The following is an 18,321-nucleotide window of genomic DNA, read 5'->3' on the forward strand; positions in this document are numbered from 1 at the left end:
CCCCATGTTATACCTTATTAGAACATAATTAATAAAAATTTAACTTAGAAAAATGGCCAGCCTAAAATCACTGATTTATAAAAAGTCTTTTATTAATCATCCTTTTATAAGTGAATTAACCACAGAAAGTTAAGTGAAAACTCATGCGGTTTAGCTCCCTGACGTCGGCCTCATGAGCCTCTGCGCCACGCAGTGTTAGAAGGCGCCCAGCAGCGGAGGCCGTGAAGCCTGGATCCCAGCCCCATCCTGGCCGGACCGCTCAAGAGCTTCGGTCACCTCACCTCTAAATGGGATAACAATGCTTACCCTGTCTACCTTCCAAGAACTTTATGAAGATACATTACTACTGTGAAAATACTTGGAAAAAGCTAAGAATGATCAATGTACACAGGGTGACAGTGCCGGGACCACGGCTGCTGCCAGTGCGTGGACAGGCAGCCTGGCGCGCACGCTGCTGGTGAAGGGCCTGAGCCTGTGGCTGGACGCCTGGGAGAGAGAGCTGGCTCCACCAAGTGCTCGTTATGTGCCCTTGGGCAAGTTACTTCTCTAAGTTTGCATTTTCCTTCTCTGTTAGATGATGATAATAGTGCCTATTCATATGGTGGTGCAAAGTTTGAGTAAGGCAAGGAATGTCAAGTGCTAGCACATTGCTCAGTCCTTAAAACACAGTATTAGCTACTATTACTGGTTCTCATGAAGACAGTGTTACTGTTGCTGTTCATCTCTTGTTGTTTGCCATCGTGTGTCTGAGTTAGAGAATTGTGGATGTTAAAACTGAAAGAGTCCTGAGAAAATTATCAGGTCCAGCATCCTGGCCCCTGCAAGGTAAGTGGCTTTATCTGTGTCTCAGAGGGAGGAACTTGAAGCCCAGGGAAGCTAAGTGAGTTGTTGATGGTCACCCAGTGAGTTGGTGGTAGGACCTCAGGGACCTGTCCAGTTGCCCATCTCTGGTGGGGCAGTCTGCTTTACACTAGAATGCGCTGCCATTCTAAATATCAGTGTGCAGTATGGCACTTGTGTTACTGAGATTTCTGTCTTACTACCCCCTTCCTTATATGCTGTCTTCCTTTTGCACGTTACAAAATTTAGGCTTTGGCTCCCAGATGACTTTGGAACCTTGGTCGGACAAGATTTTCAAGTGTTCTTAGTACATTCTTGTTGGTTCTATTCTATTGCCTTTACTGTGAGTCTCCCAAATGAGCTGAGCTCTGTGTACCAAGAGGCCTCTGCATGCTGTCTTCTCTCCCTCGACCTCCCTCTCCTACTTAACTTTTCTAGCTCTTAGCGTTGATGCTGTGTCCTCCAGGAGGATGTCCCCGGCACCTCTCCAACCAAAGGCCCATCCCCATTGTCCCAGGGCAGCCTGAGTCACAGTGCATCACTGCTCTCCATTTCCCTGTATCTGGCAGTGGCCTGTGGGAGCTTCATGAAAACAGAATCTGTCTGACTTGTAACCCTAATATTAATAGTACATTTCTTAGCTCTTGCTTTAGAACCCAATCACCCTTCCTTCCTTCCTTGCTAAATATTATCTGATTCCATCTCAAAATATTTTGGGGCATCTTCTTGTCTTGGTTTTGCTAATAAAATTTTCTTCTACTGCCATGAAGTCTTTTGATAACTTTTCCAACTTCTCCTAAAGTTGATTCTTACTAACTGTTGTGGCCATGTCCTCAGAATGGACAGCAGCAACAGGGAGCAGGCACGACACTCTTCAGCAAGCAGCCTGAGGTCTTGGTTCAAATTCCCACAGAGCTGTCACCTTGGTGGCCTTGGACAGTTGACCCTCTGAGCCTGTTTCCTGGTCCTCAAAGTGGGGATATTAATAGAACCCATTCTCAAAACCTCACCAAGGTGGAAATAACCAAGATCATTTCTGTACAGCATTTGGCACAGTGCCTGACACTTACTAAGTAAAAGATAGCAACAATTAGTTACAAATTAGGCAAATTGAGTAACAGATTAAATATAAGGGAACCAAAATGGAAGAAATTCTGTTATCCTTGAAACACCGTATGTTTGAGAACTTTTTTTTTCCCCCTGTGGAACACCTGCCTGGCGCCCTATTTGCTATTCACGCTGTTTGGACTGCGGCTGCCCTGGGTCCTGATGAAGGTTGGAGAGACCATTTGTCATTTTGGACATGGCGTTAGTGGAGCAGCTTATGACTCAAAACGCGCATCACCCTGGACAAGCGTCAGATGGGCCTGAGCCAGGACACAGTGTGAAGACAGACATTCATTTCTCCCTCTTCCTTCTCTGTTTTCTTTGCCACAGAACTGTTCATGTCACGCACATAACAGAACATTTAGGCTGAATTCATAATAAGAACAGAGGGCATTTGCCTGTATTATCTGTTGTAAATTGATTATAGTCCCATTTTCCTTCCACTGTTGGAAGGAACTACTATCCTGACACCTACAATAATTATTTTCTTGCCTTTCTGACTACCTATGTATACATCCTTAGACAATATAGCTTCATTTGCATGTTTTTGAACTTACGAGTAGACTATTATGTTTCATTCGCTCTACATTATACAATTCATTCATGTTACTATATAAAACCGTAGTTGTTGCTGTAGCCTTGTACCATTATTTATACATATTATTATGGACATTTGAGTAGTTTCTATTTTGGGTTTACTACAAAAAAATGCTCTGTCAGCATTCTTAGACATGTTTGTTTTTTTTGAGTATGTATCGAGTGATGGAGTTTCTGGATCATAAGATGTTGTTTTCATCTATACTGGATAATGCCATATTCTTCCACTTTGTCTTCCAAAGTGGTGTGCTATTTAGACTCAGACCCTTATTGTCAGGTATTTAATTTTTGTCAATCTGGTGGGTGTATAATAATATTTCTTGGTGGTTTTAATTTGCATTTCCCTGATTACTTACGAAGCTGAATAACTTTTCATACATTTATTGGCCATTTGGAGTTTCTGTTTATTAACTTATGTACAAGTGTGTGCTTTTTGTCTGTTTTTCTGGGTGGTTTTCTGTCCTTTTATTTGAAACCCAAATTTGTCTAATTTGTAAATATCCTCAGAGCACAAGTGACTGAGGGACTTTCCTTTATATTTCAACCTAAGTCTTCATCATTTTGTCAGCTCACAAGTGTTCTTAAGGACATTTTTCAAAAATATTTTTTATTCAACATTTTGGGTTTTTTTTACAGGCAAGCTGCCCGCATAACCTGGCCTGCCATTTCTATAAAGAGAAGCCTGTAAATATTCTTAAACAGACTATGAGCTGATTTTGACCCCTTGCTTGTATCCCCAGCCTCTGAGCCTTTTGGAAGTTCTGTCACAGTAAGTGGGTTGTTTCTTAGCTTCCCCGCTGGCGACAACAAACCCAGACGCCTGAGACAGTGTGACGTGTTGCAGTGGTATCTCTTCTCTTCCCACCCCCCACCCCAGGATTATTGTGATATAATTGACAAAATACTGCCTCTCTTGTCTTTATCCTTAGAGGTTTATGCCTTTAAAAATGAATACTGTACCTTCATTTTACTGGGTTCCGGAGGGAGCTAAAGTAAAAGCATGTGTTAACGATATCTTTTAACCAGAACTACATTTGGCCATTTTATTTTTGAGCTCACGTACACTTCAGACTGTAATATGGCTAAAAGAAGTATTCTCACGTGAGCAATAGTAAGGGCTCTGAACATCATGGGGGTGCATGTGTGTGTGTGCGCATTCAGACTTGAAATATTTTAAAATATGACTTAAAATGAGGGCTTTTTAGCTATGTCCTCAGTAGATTGTGTTGAAATACTTAATATCTAAAAGATTCTTACAAATTGAGAAGACAAACACCCCAATAGACAAATAGGCAGTTTCCATCCATTATCGACCAGATGTGTTTTATGTTGGGAGTGAGTATGGGGGCCGCGGGGTGCAGGTGCCTGCTCCCCAGTAAGGGAGGGCAAACAGTGGGACAGCATGCAGAAAGCCCCGGCTCTGGGCGCTGGCTTTCCTCGTGCTTCTAGGACTGGAAGTGTTTCAGCAGAGCTGTTCGCCAAGGTCTGACAATGAAGAACAGAACAGGATGACAGGCAATGAGGGAAGGGTGACATCCCAGCGGGTCCTTGCAGCCGCGCAGGAGTCATGTAATAAAATAGTATTTGCATAGAATAGGGATTTTTCTCAAAATGTTAAGTGATGAACAACAAATAAACAGTGCCTCACATATAAAAAGCTGCATACAAAGCAGTCATCTATAGTGTTGGTCCCAAAATAAATGTATACAATTTTTTTTAACGTTAAGGTGTGTTTAAAAGCATTTACTGGTTTTCTCTAACAAAATTATGATAGCTTTATTTTCTAATTTAAACTTCTGGATGTTTTTCAAATTTTCTGTTATTTTTATAATTTACAAAGTATCTTCCAACTTAGCTTTGTTTGGCAAGTGGAATATTAAGCAATAACCTTGGAATAGACTATGAACTAGATATAAAGAGAGAAACTATGAAAAAAATACTTTGGGCTTTATGGACACAGTAACGAGTTTTCTTCAGCATGGGAACGTGGTTCTACTGAGTTCATTTAGGGTACCTATCCCACCTGCGTGAAAAATCTGGCAGGCCTTCCCCCAGAACCGCCTTAGCATGCCAGCAGGGCGGGCAGCAAATGGCCTCCTATTCCAAACAAGACCCCCAGGCCCTCACTATCCACTGAGTGCGTGGCAAAAAGTGTGAGCAATTCATGTTGTCTATTGCGTATGTTTCCTTTAGTCAGGGTTTCTCATTTTCTCAGGTTTAGGGTTTACACTACATTACAGAAAACAAAAAATTTCTCTTTATATTAGTTTGCATCCTTTTGTCCTCCTTTATGGGGGAGTGGGCAAATTTCTTCCTGAGGCTATATAAGTAGGCAAACTTCTGCAAACTTACCTCCGTTGTAATTTTGAAAGAGTCTGTCTTCCTCTTGCTCTGGGTATTGTTAATTACCATGTCTCGAATGTTAAGATCCAGTCTGTGGTTCCTGTAGAAGGTGGTGGATAAGAAAGCACCAAATGAACACCACCGGTGTCCAGTCTTAAAATTGGCCTGGAATAGATAGCTAAGCTCATGGATTCACTATCCACCTAGCAAGTACCAGTCCACATTGTGACGTAGTGTTTTACTGGTCTGAAAACTTGTCGGCTTTCAGTATTAATGTGGGCGAATCACTGATCAGCAATGAAACGTTTAGTGCAGAGTTGTCATATATTTATGCTACAAATTAATGACTTGTCCTTAAAAATATCAATTCTGTGATTCATGCTTTGGCAGATGGTAGATGTTTTGTGTTCTATTTTAGGCAATGGGTGAAAATTTTGTCAGTCATTGTTTTATTAGTTCCTTTTCTTCCCCACTCCTCTCAGAACCTTAGAATTTTTTTGTTGCTATGTTTAACTGTGAATTGTGACTTTTTTTAAGTTATCATTTTGTTGAAAGTAACAAGTCAAAAAACTACTTTGCTGTTTCAAATGGAGGATTTGTTTTTCAGAAGTTTCATTTCTCTTAGACTTTGGGGCAATGATTTGACAGGAATGTCAGATCCGCACTGGTATTCAGCAGTTTGATCCCTGCATGCAGAACTCATTGCTTACATAAGAACTCATTTTTAAAATGCTTTCTAATGGCTGACTATATACATTCTTATTCTTTTAAGGAAGGGATTAGGTTTAGTTAAAATAATTTTTGTAATACTTTTGTGAAGATACAAACTTTGACAGTTTTTTAAGACAAGCTTGAGAGAATTGCAGTATTGGTTTTATTTTTAAGTCTGCTGCAAATTATTTTAGAAATAGAATTACTATTGATCATAAATGGTTATCAATTTCAGAGCTTCCAGATTGCAAATTTCCCACTGAAAAATAGTTACTATTTATCTGTACTCAAAAACGTGCAGCCTATGCCCTTGAAGTTTTTACATTCTGAAGAATATCTCCCAAAAACTTTTAAACAAAAACCACAACATTATTTGCTTTCAGAGTTTCTGTTCCGTCCCCATGTGGTTTCTAAAATGTTAACAGATACCATGTTAGAAGAAACAGAAGTTGCTTTTCTGTTGAATATTTTAGAATGCACACCCTAAGATGAGCTGCAGTGCCCTGGTCGGGCAGCCGTGTGGGCTGGAGCGCTGTCTCACACGTGGACGCCTGGGAGTTCTCTCCCTGGTCAGGGCGTGTATGGAGGCAACCAATTGATGTTTCTCTCTCTCTTTAAAAAAAAAAAAATCAATACGCATATCTTCAGGTGAGGGTTTTAAAAAAAATGAACTGGAGTAATCAACACTTACATGAACTGTGAAAAACAAACAAACCGAAGCTTGCTTTTTTTTTTTATTACTAAATTTGTCAGAAGTGAAACTACACAATAGCTTACGTTGCTTATCTCTGTTTTTTTATGAAATGTTATTGAGATAAGGGGGTATGTGGGCAAATAATAAGAGTCCATATTATATACAGTGCCACAATACGTTAGTTTTTCAGTGTATTTTGACTGATAATTAATTATATAATTTACCAATGAATCTTACCAAAGTAAGGAAATTACTGAATTTTAGAACAATTCATATGTAGTTTTTAAAAATGTTGTCGGCCTTCTTGACGTCTGGAGAGTGCAAGATAAATAGATAATAAATGGGTATTAGTGAAAACCATTCATTCTAGGCCCATGGTATCTGTCACTTTGGGCATCTGTTCGCCTTAGTGTCTGTGAAATAGAGCTCTAATGTCCTGTAGTTAGTATTGCTATAATCTGTTCTAATTAAATCACACTAAGGTTAAGAATCTGAGAGCTGAAGCCTGGGCTCTGGCCTGAGGGAAGGGAGGGAGGCTGTGGCCTTACAAGGTGAGGTTGGTTCTGAGGGGTTTGCTCCTTGCTTTATGTTAATATGAATATTAAAAAACTGTTCCTATTTGTTTGATTTTACAAACATCTCTGTAGAGATTTAGGAATTGTGCTAGTCAGGCAATGAGAAATATACATTAATTTGTGGATCATTTACAAATTCAGCCTGTCACAGAGCATGTCACAGTGGACGCTGCAGTCACTTCCCAGTTGTCTGTGGAATACAGGATTCCTAAGGCGATGGAAGACACCAATGGTTGCTGTCAGAGGGTGAGGGAAGGAAGAACCAGGCTGTGGACCCCACTGGGCGCGCACCGTATACACTGGAGGAGCCCAAAGGCTTCTCATCACAGTGGGCAAAAAGGGGTTAGCAGCCTGGAGGGTGGGCTGGAGAGAGAAGCAGTAGCCCCGTGGGGTTATAGGGAGTCATCAGTGGACTGTGGGAAAAGGGTTGGAATCGGCAAAATCTGCGTTTAAGTGAGGGTCACCAGGTGTAGTGAGAGGAAGTCGGGTCCCTCTAAGAACGGAGTAGGGTGTTTTAAAATGTTACTGTTGTAGCTAAGGGGGAAATGAGTAGTGTTTTTGGTTTCTGTACCTTTTATTTAAATACGTCACAGTAGTTAAATTACAAATTACAGTAAATGTTAAAAATTCCAGAACTCATTAACTGTGTATCTAGGGTTGCGGCTGAGGGCTGTGGAGTTGTTTTTGAGTTTGACTCTCACCAGCGATTTTTTTTTCACATCCTTTCATGACTTGATTTTCCTCATATGCCAATGTATTTGTAGTTTTACTAGATTTTATTCTTAGGGAGTAGGGAAATAACATGTTACCTTCCCCTTCTTACGTTGGTTCAGCTATGGTGCTCTTCTCTGGGCATCCGCATTTATAGTGAGTTATACTTGAGAGGGCAAGTAAGTGTGCCACTGTCTCAAAGCCATTCTTGCCGTCTTTGAAGATGTCACCTTCATAATTCTGCATGTACCCACACACCAGCATTCATTAGCTCATTCGGGGATACATGGGCAGTCAGAAAGGACAGTCGCCTGGTGGCGCAGCTGGGTATTTCCATTTTTTCTAATAAACAAAGGTAAGAAAAATGCAGGTGACTTTAATGTGTAAAAAAGCACCCTTTAGGGCTAGTGCTGGAGGAAAAAATGAAGTTAAGCTACTGACTCAGGCTCATCACTGGACCCACGTAGCCCCCGGCCTCAGCCCTGCTTTCCCCCTCCCTCTGGACTGGCCTTGAATCGAATGGCATGTAGGGCCACCTCCACAGGGTGGCTGCTCTGTTTTTAAAGATAGTTCAGAAGATTTTAAAATGTTTCTGGTCCTTGTTGAAATTGTTTTCCTCCACTTCGTGTTGCCTGCAGTTTTGTGGCAAAGGTGTCTTAGCCTTAGCACTGCCAGCATTTGCCGCTGGATAACTCTCTGCCGTGGGGGACGTCCTATGCATTCTGGGGCGTTGAGCTGCGCCCCGGCCTCCTCTCACTGGATGCCAGTGGTATTTCCCATTTGGACAACCAAAAGCATTTCCATTCGATGCCCAGTGTCCCCTGGCAAGTAAAACTGCTCCCAGCTACTTTATATTATTGGGACAAAACTCTTAAGCCAATGAGAACACACCTAATTCCATTTGTAGTTTGCAAAAATTAACCCAGTTGTAGAGCTTTATTTTCAGGATTTTTCCCAATGTTAGTTAATACTTGTTTCCTGAGGTGGCAATATGCTTTTTGCTTTTTTTAATTTGTAATGGATTTACTGCATTTCATTGAAAAGCTGCTGATTCAATTTACTTAAATTGAAGGGAAAGCCAACCACCTCCATCAGGTTTGTGACAGTGCGTCATCTCTGTTTTGCCGCTTTGAGGGGAAGCCTCTGACTCAGTCCGCAGCCACTCTGCCAGGCACAGTACAACCCCCATTTAGGAATGGGACCATGGAGCTTTAGGGAGATTAAAAGGTCACCAAGCTCCTGCCATGTATTTAGGTGGTGAATTCTAGCCTGACTTAGAGCCCTCAGTATTTGCTCTTCCAGCAATTCTCAACATGTGGTCCTTGGACCCCCAGGGAGACCCCAAGGCTTTTCAGAACTCTTCATGATAACACATAATTTTTATTTGCCTTGTTCACTTTATTGATATTTGCATGAATGGTACAAAAACAATGATGAGTAAAACTTCCGGCATCTTAGGGTAGGTGCAGTTACTAGTGCATTCACTGCCATGCACACATGGTTGAAAAGAAAAGAAAGCCTCCAGTTTCTCTTAAGAATATCCTTGAGGAAGCAAAATAGTATTCTGTTAAATCTCTACCCTTGAATAGGGGTCTTACACATCTATCTGTGTCACAGAATGGGAAGGTTCAGAAAGCAGGCATGCCGCATACAGCATTCGATGGCAGTCTTAACAGGAAGCGCGCGCGAGACTGAGCTGTGAGCTGACCAGGCCCCCCTTTTCATGGTATACCGTGGATAAACTGCGACTTTCAGCCTTGGTTACTTGGCACATCTTCTCAAAAATGTCTGAAGTCAGCTTATCACTTCAAGGAAGATAACTGACAGTATTTGTTGCCAGTTGATAAAAATTAGAGCTTTCAAACGAAACAGAATTTTGGAAGATACAACTGCCACTGTGAGCTTAACAAACGGGCCTCCTTTGCACTGGATAATGAACTGTGTCAACACTTGGAAGGGCTGCGTAACCCAGGGAACTGGTATTTTCCAGATGACTAAGGCACACTAGTATACAACCACACGTGGGATCCCTTCAAAGTGCGAGACAGACCAATGGATTTGATGTAACAGAGTTAGTTACAAAGAGTTCACTAGTAAGATTCCAGATTCCACATTGGCACACTAACCTTTACAAAACTAAATTGTCGAATTTTGATATAATAGCAAAAGAGTATCTACAATGACCCAAACTTAAGCTTCTAAGGGACCACTACCTTTCCCCTGGCTCACATTTATATAGTACTTCTCCCTTTCCCTAGGATACTGCAGAAGGGAGGGAGGAATTGGGAAGTGAAAAAGGAAGTTAATGGTGGGGGATTGAAGAGAGACATAGTGTTTGATGATCCCCAAGTGTGTGCCCAGAACTTTCTATAAACGTGATGTCATATCATCCCCACAAAAATTCCTAAAATGGAATGGATAAGGGCACAGGCTCGGGCTGTCCACTTGCCACTGCTGCCCACCGCCAGAACCCTGGAGCCAGGGTTCAAAACGGCTGGTCTGTTTACGTAGCAGACTCCTTCCCTAGCAGTGCCATGACACAGGAGGCAGCTGAAAAGATACTCCGCTACTCCTACATAGATCAGAGTTTCAAGGTTCATTGCCATCTCAGTAACGCACTCCATGCATGATGTGACTTCCTTGTAAGACACAGCCTGCACATCCTCACTGCGCCTGGCTTTCAGGTGCCAGGAAGCATGTGCTGGATGAAAGGGTGTAATTTGCCTGCACACTTTGCATGCTCTCAAGGCGTGTGATGGACTTCCACAATTCATCCACGACTGTCCAGCAGTCGAAGGAAGGCAACCCTCCTTCCAGCAGTTGCTTTTCTTGCAAGAGAGCCAAATAGAAAAACACAGCTTCATACATGTTTTTTCTCTCATAAACTCAGCAGCCTCAGGAGTCACTTGGCGTCCACTCTGAATGAGAAACAGCATTCCGGTGTGCACCTGGAACAGTCGTTTTGTTCCCGTGACTCTTCACTGAAAAGCGCCCTTTTCAGTCGGCTACCAGTGTAGTCGGCTACCAGCAGAGCCTCCGCATCTTCCGAGCGCAGTAGGCACTCTTATTGCAGTGCTGCTTTTCCTCTCCTTCTGCCCCACATCCCTAGAAAATGGTGATTCCGTGGGGTTGTCCTTTGAGCTCTCACCGTTTTGTCATTGCCCTTTTTCTCAGCAGTATCATAGGGCTGCATTTGCAATTGAACACCCTATTGCATTCATCCATCCATTTCTCCCAGTGGTGGTCATTATAGGGCCCCACTAGTCCTCATATTTGTGTGACAAAAACTGATTTTTTTCCACTGATGTCTGTGGTACACTTGGCAGCTTTCCCCGTGCTCAGCGCTTATCTGATGCAGCCCAGAGTGACTGCCTGAAGGGACGCCAAGGCCTGGCTTCAGCTCTGGGCCCTCAGCTGCGCTTCTGTCAATCCATTTGTTCATTCACTTTGAACTTTCTCGTCTGTCGTCTGTGGCTCAGTTCGGTGGCCTGATGCTCTAAGTTGTACGTAAGAATTTGAGAATACTGTTGTAGGTGTTAGGTTTAATACTATTTTCCACTTAAATAACATTTATATAATGCTTTTCATAAAATCTCCAGGTCTCCTGAAGGAGGAAAGAATGAACATTTATCAGATGCAGGAGCCATAGGCATGACTCCCTGTGTGTGCTCTTTCCAACGCGCGCGCGCGCTCTCTCTCTCTCTCTCTCTCTCTCTCTCTCTCTCTCTCTCCCCACTCATGGTGTCCTTCCCAGTTCACTCATGAGGAAACTGAGGCTCAGAGTTGTAGGTACCTACCAAGGTCACACAGCTTTTAGGTGGCAGAGCTGGGATCTGAAGCCTGTCAGTCTGATCCCAAACAGCCTCCTTGATCAACCCCCTCGAGTGCCTGGCCTCGCCGAGAGCCCGGGGCGCCCTTTCCACAGGGCTGTCGAGGGGATAGAGGAGTTTCCGTTCCAGAAAGCGGTTTAACACTATGAAGTATTACAAATGCTATTTAAAATTCTTAAAATACATACACCCATGTAAGTATATTACATATGAGAATTAACATTTCAAATATTTAAATATTGCACTTATTTTCCATAAACTAAATACACAAACAACTGGCTGGTCCCTAAAAATAGATGTCAGATGACAAGAGACTGGCTGAGCAGGAATAGGAGCATCTTCCGAGCAGAAGCCAAGAAGTGCTGCTCCCGACACGTTGCCCCGTCCGCTCACTCCGGAGCCCTCCTGCCTCTGGGAGACTCGCACCTGGGGCGGCTCCTCTGCCACAGTCACGGGTTTCCATCGATCGGGGGTGGCTCATGCCAGACCTACAGCAGAGTTAGCTCAAGTTATTCTTTCATTGCAGGCTTTCAGTGTGTACTCAGTCCATTCTCCCAGATCTACTAGGGAGTCACTGCCTCGTGATATGGAAGCATCGCGAAATTCTCCTTGACAGCGCTCACAGGACACTGGGATGGTGGGAATGCCGCCCCGTTGACTAAGCCTCTTGGACAAGCAAGGGTTGCCAGGGTGCAGTAGACTTCCCTTGAGGACAGAACCTAGGGGGAGCTTTTGGGTTTAGTGGCCTGCTTGCTTCAAGTGACATTTGTAAAACATATTGTCATTCTATAATTACCTTTTAACTTTTATTCCTAAAAGAGAACAAAGATGTTACTTCATAAATTTCTAACTATGTTGATAACCAAAACAATTTGTTCACTCTGTAAATTTGTCATTGAGATTTAATACAGAGTCCTCACTTAATGACATCCATAGTTTCTGTGACTTTAAGTGAAATGATGTATCACAGAACAACACCGAATAACTACTTTATTTGGGAACTCACTGTACTGTTATAGAGGATGACAAAAGGTCAGCTTACACCCAGTCTAAGTGTATTCCTCAGTGCCACCATCTCTTAGAGAATGGGCAGATTATGAAAATTGTAGAGAGAAGTAATGGTATGCTTATGAACTTTCTTATATAGGTAATAACACACTTTAATATGTATGGTTCCAAAATGAATAGATTGCTGCCATTCATATTTTTGAAGAACATATAACCAGAGAAGGAATGGGGGCAGTCTCCAGAAAGTCTTTTTAGAGACTCTTTTTAGTTACAGAAAGGTACAAGGTCAGAAACCCTTTTGAGTTACACAGTAGTTTTGGTTCTAAAGTTAGCATGTAAGATGACAATTCCTTAGGAAAATACAACATTGGAAAGCATCGTATGATCTATTATCAAGTGTTTCATCGTTCATTTTTCCTTCAGCATTAAAAGGATCACTGTTTTGTTGGTGTATAAATATATATATTTATAAGCAAATGTGGCAAAATGTTAAGAATGGTGAGCACAGGTAAAGAGTATATATCCATTGTACAAATCTTTCAACATTTAAAAATTTTCATAACAAAAATTAGGAAAAGGATGTTTATCTTTAAACACTAGTCCTGTACTCATTGTGGTAAAAAGTCTACAAATTGAAAAATGAAACCTAGTAGAAGCAGCAGATTCCCATTTTCCATCTTTTTCTCCGGAGCATGTCCTCGTTGAGTGGGGAGGGCAGGACCGTCCTGACCGCCAAGAGCCTCGTGCTTGTCCACTCACACAGCAGACAGCCGAGAAAGCTGTGCAGAAAGGCTGCCGCCTCAGGCCCCACGGCCGTGGGAAGCCTGGTGTTGCGAGGAAGACACTGGGAAGGAGCGGTGCAGGGCCAAACACGCCTGCTGTGAACCGCTTCGGCTCAAGCGGAGGACATGAGCAGAATTGTGCTGAGACATGATCAAACTTACCAAGATGCCTCCCGATATATCAAAAATTGGAGGGAAGGTTGATGTCCTAAGCAATTAAGGGGTAGGAGAAATCGTTTGGGGGTGATCTCTTGATTGTGGTGTTAGTTGTAAAACTATTTAGCAAATTTATCAATGGTGAGTGTTGTTATATATAAATGATATTTATAATCACCTTCATAAGGTGAAGTCAATTAAGGTGATTATAAATATAAACAAATCCTGAGCAACAACTTCGTAATTTCTAGTGAAGCACAGCTTCTTTTTAGGGGATACTTAAAAGGAAATGACCTCATTCTTAATTTTCTGTGAAATAATTACTTGAATATATTTAGGTAGATAGGATTTTTGAATGCTTGCTAGTACTTGAAGCCAGTTCAGTGAAGTGAGAGGCGGAGAGCACTGTATTTCGATGTGTGTATTTTTGAGTCGTGACAGCTAAATGACATCACTGCTTTCTCCCTTCTTTAGCCCTGGGATGAGACCAGATGTGAGCTCTCCTCCATCCACCTCCTCAGCGGCAGCAGGACCACCTCCCAAACTCTGCCTGGTGTGCTCCGATGAAGCCTCAGGATGTCACTATGGGGTCTTGACTTGTGGAAGCTGTAAAGTCTTCTTCAAAAGAGCAGTGGAAGGTAGTGTGTGTTTTGAAGAGTTTTATTTTTCCTTCTTTTGACTCTCATTTCTCAGAGTGGATTTTGAAATATGTTATAGGCAATGCTCATTAAGGCTAGAAATCAGTAAGGGGGCCAGTGGAGGGTGGCTCCTAGGTCCTTAGAGGGAGAGAGATATTTTAAAAAGCAACCAAGAACAGAACTAGAATAAAGCAGAAAATAAACTGAAGGGAGAGAACTTGGCCAGAGAACAGAAGGTAACGTAAGAAAGTGGTGTCATGTGATAAGGTGACGTTGGGTCTGGGCAGTCACATGACCCTCACTGTATTAGAATCACAGGCTTTAATTCCCATAAATTAATTGGTTTTAAAGTCACCTACTATTTCAGTCTGGCAAAAATGAGTGACAGAACTGAGGGGCACAAAAGGGTGTTTTGCTTTTGGGCCAGGGCACTGTGCTGAGCGGTATGAATACAACACGCGTGTTGATCCCTGCCCTCTGGGAGGTCACATTGTACATGACATGCAGGCTGAGTTAAGAGGGTGCCGAGTGTTCAGTGCAGGGGAGCAAGGGATGGACTGCCCGGAGGTCAGGAAAGAGGGAATTTTAGAGGAAGTATTTTGTTCTGCAAATGTTATAGTAATACGGACTTTACCTTTGCTATAATCTCAGCTTGCGGACAAGAGCATCAGCTCTTTAAAGCATGAGAAATTGCTTCCATAGCAAATTATTATCGGAAGTCACTAAAATTTTTCTAATAGCAACAGTGAATCCTCTTGGGAAGATTATGTATTTCGGTCATCTGGAAAGCAGTTTGAAGGCCATGTGGCCTGAGTAAATTACCTAAACATTGCTCTGATTATATTAATTTTTAAAGAAATAATGATTTATTCATTCATAGTATGAGAAGGGTTATTATTTTTTGGCTAGAGTTCTGTTTGCATATCCTTAAGAAGTTAGATGAGTCATTTTCTTTTGTTCTAATTACCTTGTAAAAAATACAATGAAATAATTTTTTTAAATTACCATTTAGCCCCCTTACATCTCACTCTCCCCTGCAGTCACCACACTGTTGTCTGTGTCCATGAGTCCTGTTTCCTTTTTGCTGGATCCCTCCACCCCCCTACCCTACTCCCCACCCCCAGCTGTCAGCCTGCCGTTTACCTGAGTCTGTCCCTATTGTATTTGTTATTTCAGTTTGTCCATTAGATTCCACATGTAAGTGAAATCAAATGGTGTTTATCTTTCTCTTACTGGCTTATTTCACTTAGCATAATGTTCTCCAGTTCCATCCATGCTGTTGCAAAGGGTGAAATTTTCTTCCTTGTTTATGGCTGAGTAGTATTCCATTGTGTAAATGTCCCATAGTTGTTTTATCCACTCATCTACTGATGAACACTTGGGCTGCTTCCATATCTTGGTGATTGTAAATAATGCTGCAGTAAACATCGGCCTTCTTGTGTTCTTTAGAATTAGTGTTTTTGGTTTCTTCAGATATATTCCCAGGAGTAGAATCGCTGAATCAAAAGGCAGATCCATTTTTAATTTTGGGGAATATCTCCGTACTGCTTTCCACAGTGGTGGTGCCAGGCTGCCTTCCCACCAACAGTGCAAAAATTCTCCTTTCTCCACATCCTCGCCAGAACTTGTTATTTGTATATTTATTGATGATAGTCATTCTGAGCTGTGAGGTGATACCTCATTGTGGTTTTAATTTGCATTTCTCTGATGATTGACACCGAGCATCTTTTCACGTCCATTGACTATCTGTATGTCCTCTTTGTTAAAGTGTCTACTCAGGTCCTTTGCCCATTTATTAAATGGGATTGTTTTTTCGGTGTTGAGTTTTTTAAGTTCTTTATAAATTTTGGGTATTAAGCCCTTATCAGATATATTGGTAAATATAGTCTCCTTTCAGTAGGTTGTCTTTTTATTTTGATGGTTTCCTTTGCTGTGCAAAAACTTTTTGGATTGATGTAGTCCCATTTGTTTACTTTTTCTTTTGTTTCTTTTGCCTAGGGAGATAGATCAGGTAAAATAGTGCTATAGGCAACGTCCAAGATTTTGCTACCTATGCTTTCTTGTAGGATTTTTATGGTTCCAGGTCCAATATTTAAGTCTTTAATCCATACTGAATTTATTCTTGTATGTGGTGTAAAAGGTGGTATAGTTTCATTTTTCTGCATGGATCTGCCCAATTTTCCCAACATCATTTATTGAATAAATTATCTTTAGCCCATTGTAGGAGTGTGCCTCCTCTGTTGAATATTAATTGACTACAGAAGTGCGGCTTTCTTTCTGGCTCTCTGTTCTGTTCCATCAATCTTTGTGTTTTGTTTTTATACCAGAACCGGACTGTTTTGATTACAGTGGCCTTGTAGTACAGTTTGATATCACGTAGTGTGATTCCTCCAACCTTGTTGTTCCTTCTCAGGATCATTGCTGGATTACTTTCTTTAATACATTAACAAAGTATAAAATTACTCGTTACCCAACTAAGCACAGGGATGCACATTTTAGCCAGTTTAGTAGCTCCCAACTGTTGAGTAAAGTCATAAGTAAAGCCCACTCCTGCTTAGTGAAATGCCTCTAACAAAGTATTAATAGATGTTATTTTCAGCAGACCCAAGAGAAGGAAGCCTCTTCTTGTTCTCACTTTATTCAGCACTTTCATAACTGAACAGTTATTTCCATGATGTAAATGCAGTGATAACAGAAATATGGTATTGCTGTACATAAATAATATTGACAAATTGATTTCTGAAAGTGAAATTCAGATTGAGACAGTGGAGCCTTAAAAGAAATACGGTATTTTAAAAAATATTATTCATTCTCCTCCATTTTAATTAAAATTACTCTTTAAAACAGGGCTGCAGATTGAAATGCCTGCAGGGACCAATTATGTCATTCTGGCCAAATGCAGTGCACCTGGGTGTGGGGCACAGGGGGCGAGCAGTCACTGCTGCTGGGTGCAAGTGCGCCCCACCAGGAAGCATCCCAGTGCAGCTGGAAGGAGGGACATAAGCTGAACGTGCTTCTCGAGCAAAAAAAAAAACACTGCAAACTAGATGCCCTCTGGTCTTAATCCCTGCTTTAGAATTAAATTCTTACATTTGTTTTTAGGTAAAATTTAACTGAATATTAGCTCCACTGTTTTACTTTTATCATTTAAATATTTCAATTAAGTAAGTCTGATGGTTAGGTTACATGAGTAATAAGAAAGGTTTAAGTGTTGACTGTGTTAAGTACCCTTTACTTGGATTTTAATGTTCTCCAAGGTCCCTTTCAGCTCTAAAATTCTGTAATCCTTCGATAACCTATCAAGATGCATGATGAGAGGGACATCAACTGGTTCCTTCCCATGTGCTCCCCGACTGGGGCGCAAACCCGCGAGTTCTGGCACAGGACAATGCTCCAACCAACTGAGCCACCCAGCCAGGGCACTGTCCTATTGACTAACATTTTTCTTAGATCATTATTTTATTTTTTAAAAACTTTACTATCCCTACTGTATTATCTATTGCCATATAACAAACTGCCCCCAAAATGAAGAGATTGAAATGAGGCATTTAGTATGTCACGCAGTTTCTGAGACTCAGTAATTTAGGAGCAGCTTTCTAGATGGGTAGTCTTGGGACACTTGTGAGGCTATGTTCAGACCACTGGCGAGGCCGCCATCCGCCGAAGGGTCGCTCCCACCGCATTAACATTGCTTCTGGCAGGAGGCTTCAGCTCCTCGCTGGCGGAGCCCACCCTAGGACTGCGGCCAGCCTGACAGCTGGCGTCCCCCAGAACACATGGAGCCGCGAGAGAAGGCGTGACCGAAAAGGAAACATCTTTAGAGCTTAATCTCAGATGTGACACATGGTCACTTCCGCTCTATTTTATTGGTCACACAGACTGATCCTGGTAGAGTATGGGAAGGGATTACACAGAGACCGTCGGAGGCCATCCTGGAGGTTGGCTACCACGCCTACCACAGATACAAACTAGAATTGCTTGCCAAAAATAGATTTTAACCACAAAAATAAATACGATGCAAACAAAACAATGTTGAGAAATTCCAGTTCACTTGAAGGCTTTTCCCCTGATGTGTCCACTCTATGAGTTAGAAAGGGGCCTGAGCAGGTGCTGTAAGACAAAGGGAGGCTCCAAACTGAGGTGTCCTGTTGCCTTATCAAAGGAGTAACAAGGAGTGACTATTTGCAGTTCATGTCCGTGCCTTGTAAAAAAGTGACCACGCCTCATTTTATAAATAAGACACAGATTTGCCCAACTTCATACTAAAAACCAGAGAGGTAGGACTAATTTTAACTTAAAAGATACAATGTCCTCCCAATCCTGTAGCTA

General features: G+C 41.9%; 1 protein-coding gene across 4 annotated transcripts in view; it reads left to right on the forward strand.

Annotated features, from left to right (window-relative positions):
• The window catches only part of NR3C1 (nuclear receptor subfamily 3 group C member 1), a 95,013-nt gene that overhangs the window by 55,458 nt on the left and 21,234 nt on the right, over positions 1 to 18,321 (forward strand). For all 4 annotated transcript variants that reach the window (XM_054568242.1, XM_054568243.1, XM_054568241.1 and 1 more), the window contains exon 3: positions 13,829 to 13,992. In XM_054568242.1, the coding sequence (XP_054424217.1) occupies positions 13,829 to 13,992 (164 nt within the window). The remainder of the gene's footprint in view (positions 1 to 13,828; positions 13,993 to 18,321) is intronic.

Source organism: Pteronotus mesoamericanus, unplaced genomic scaffold (assembly GCF_021234165.1).
Source record: "Pteronotus mesoamericanus isolate MK-2021 breed Mesoamerican mustached bat unplaced genomic scaffold, CSHL_Meso_final contig_2, whole genome shotgun sequence".
Lineage (NCBI taxonomy): Eukaryota > Metazoa > Chordata > Mammalia > Chiroptera > Mormoopidae > Pteronotus > Pteronotus mesoamericanus.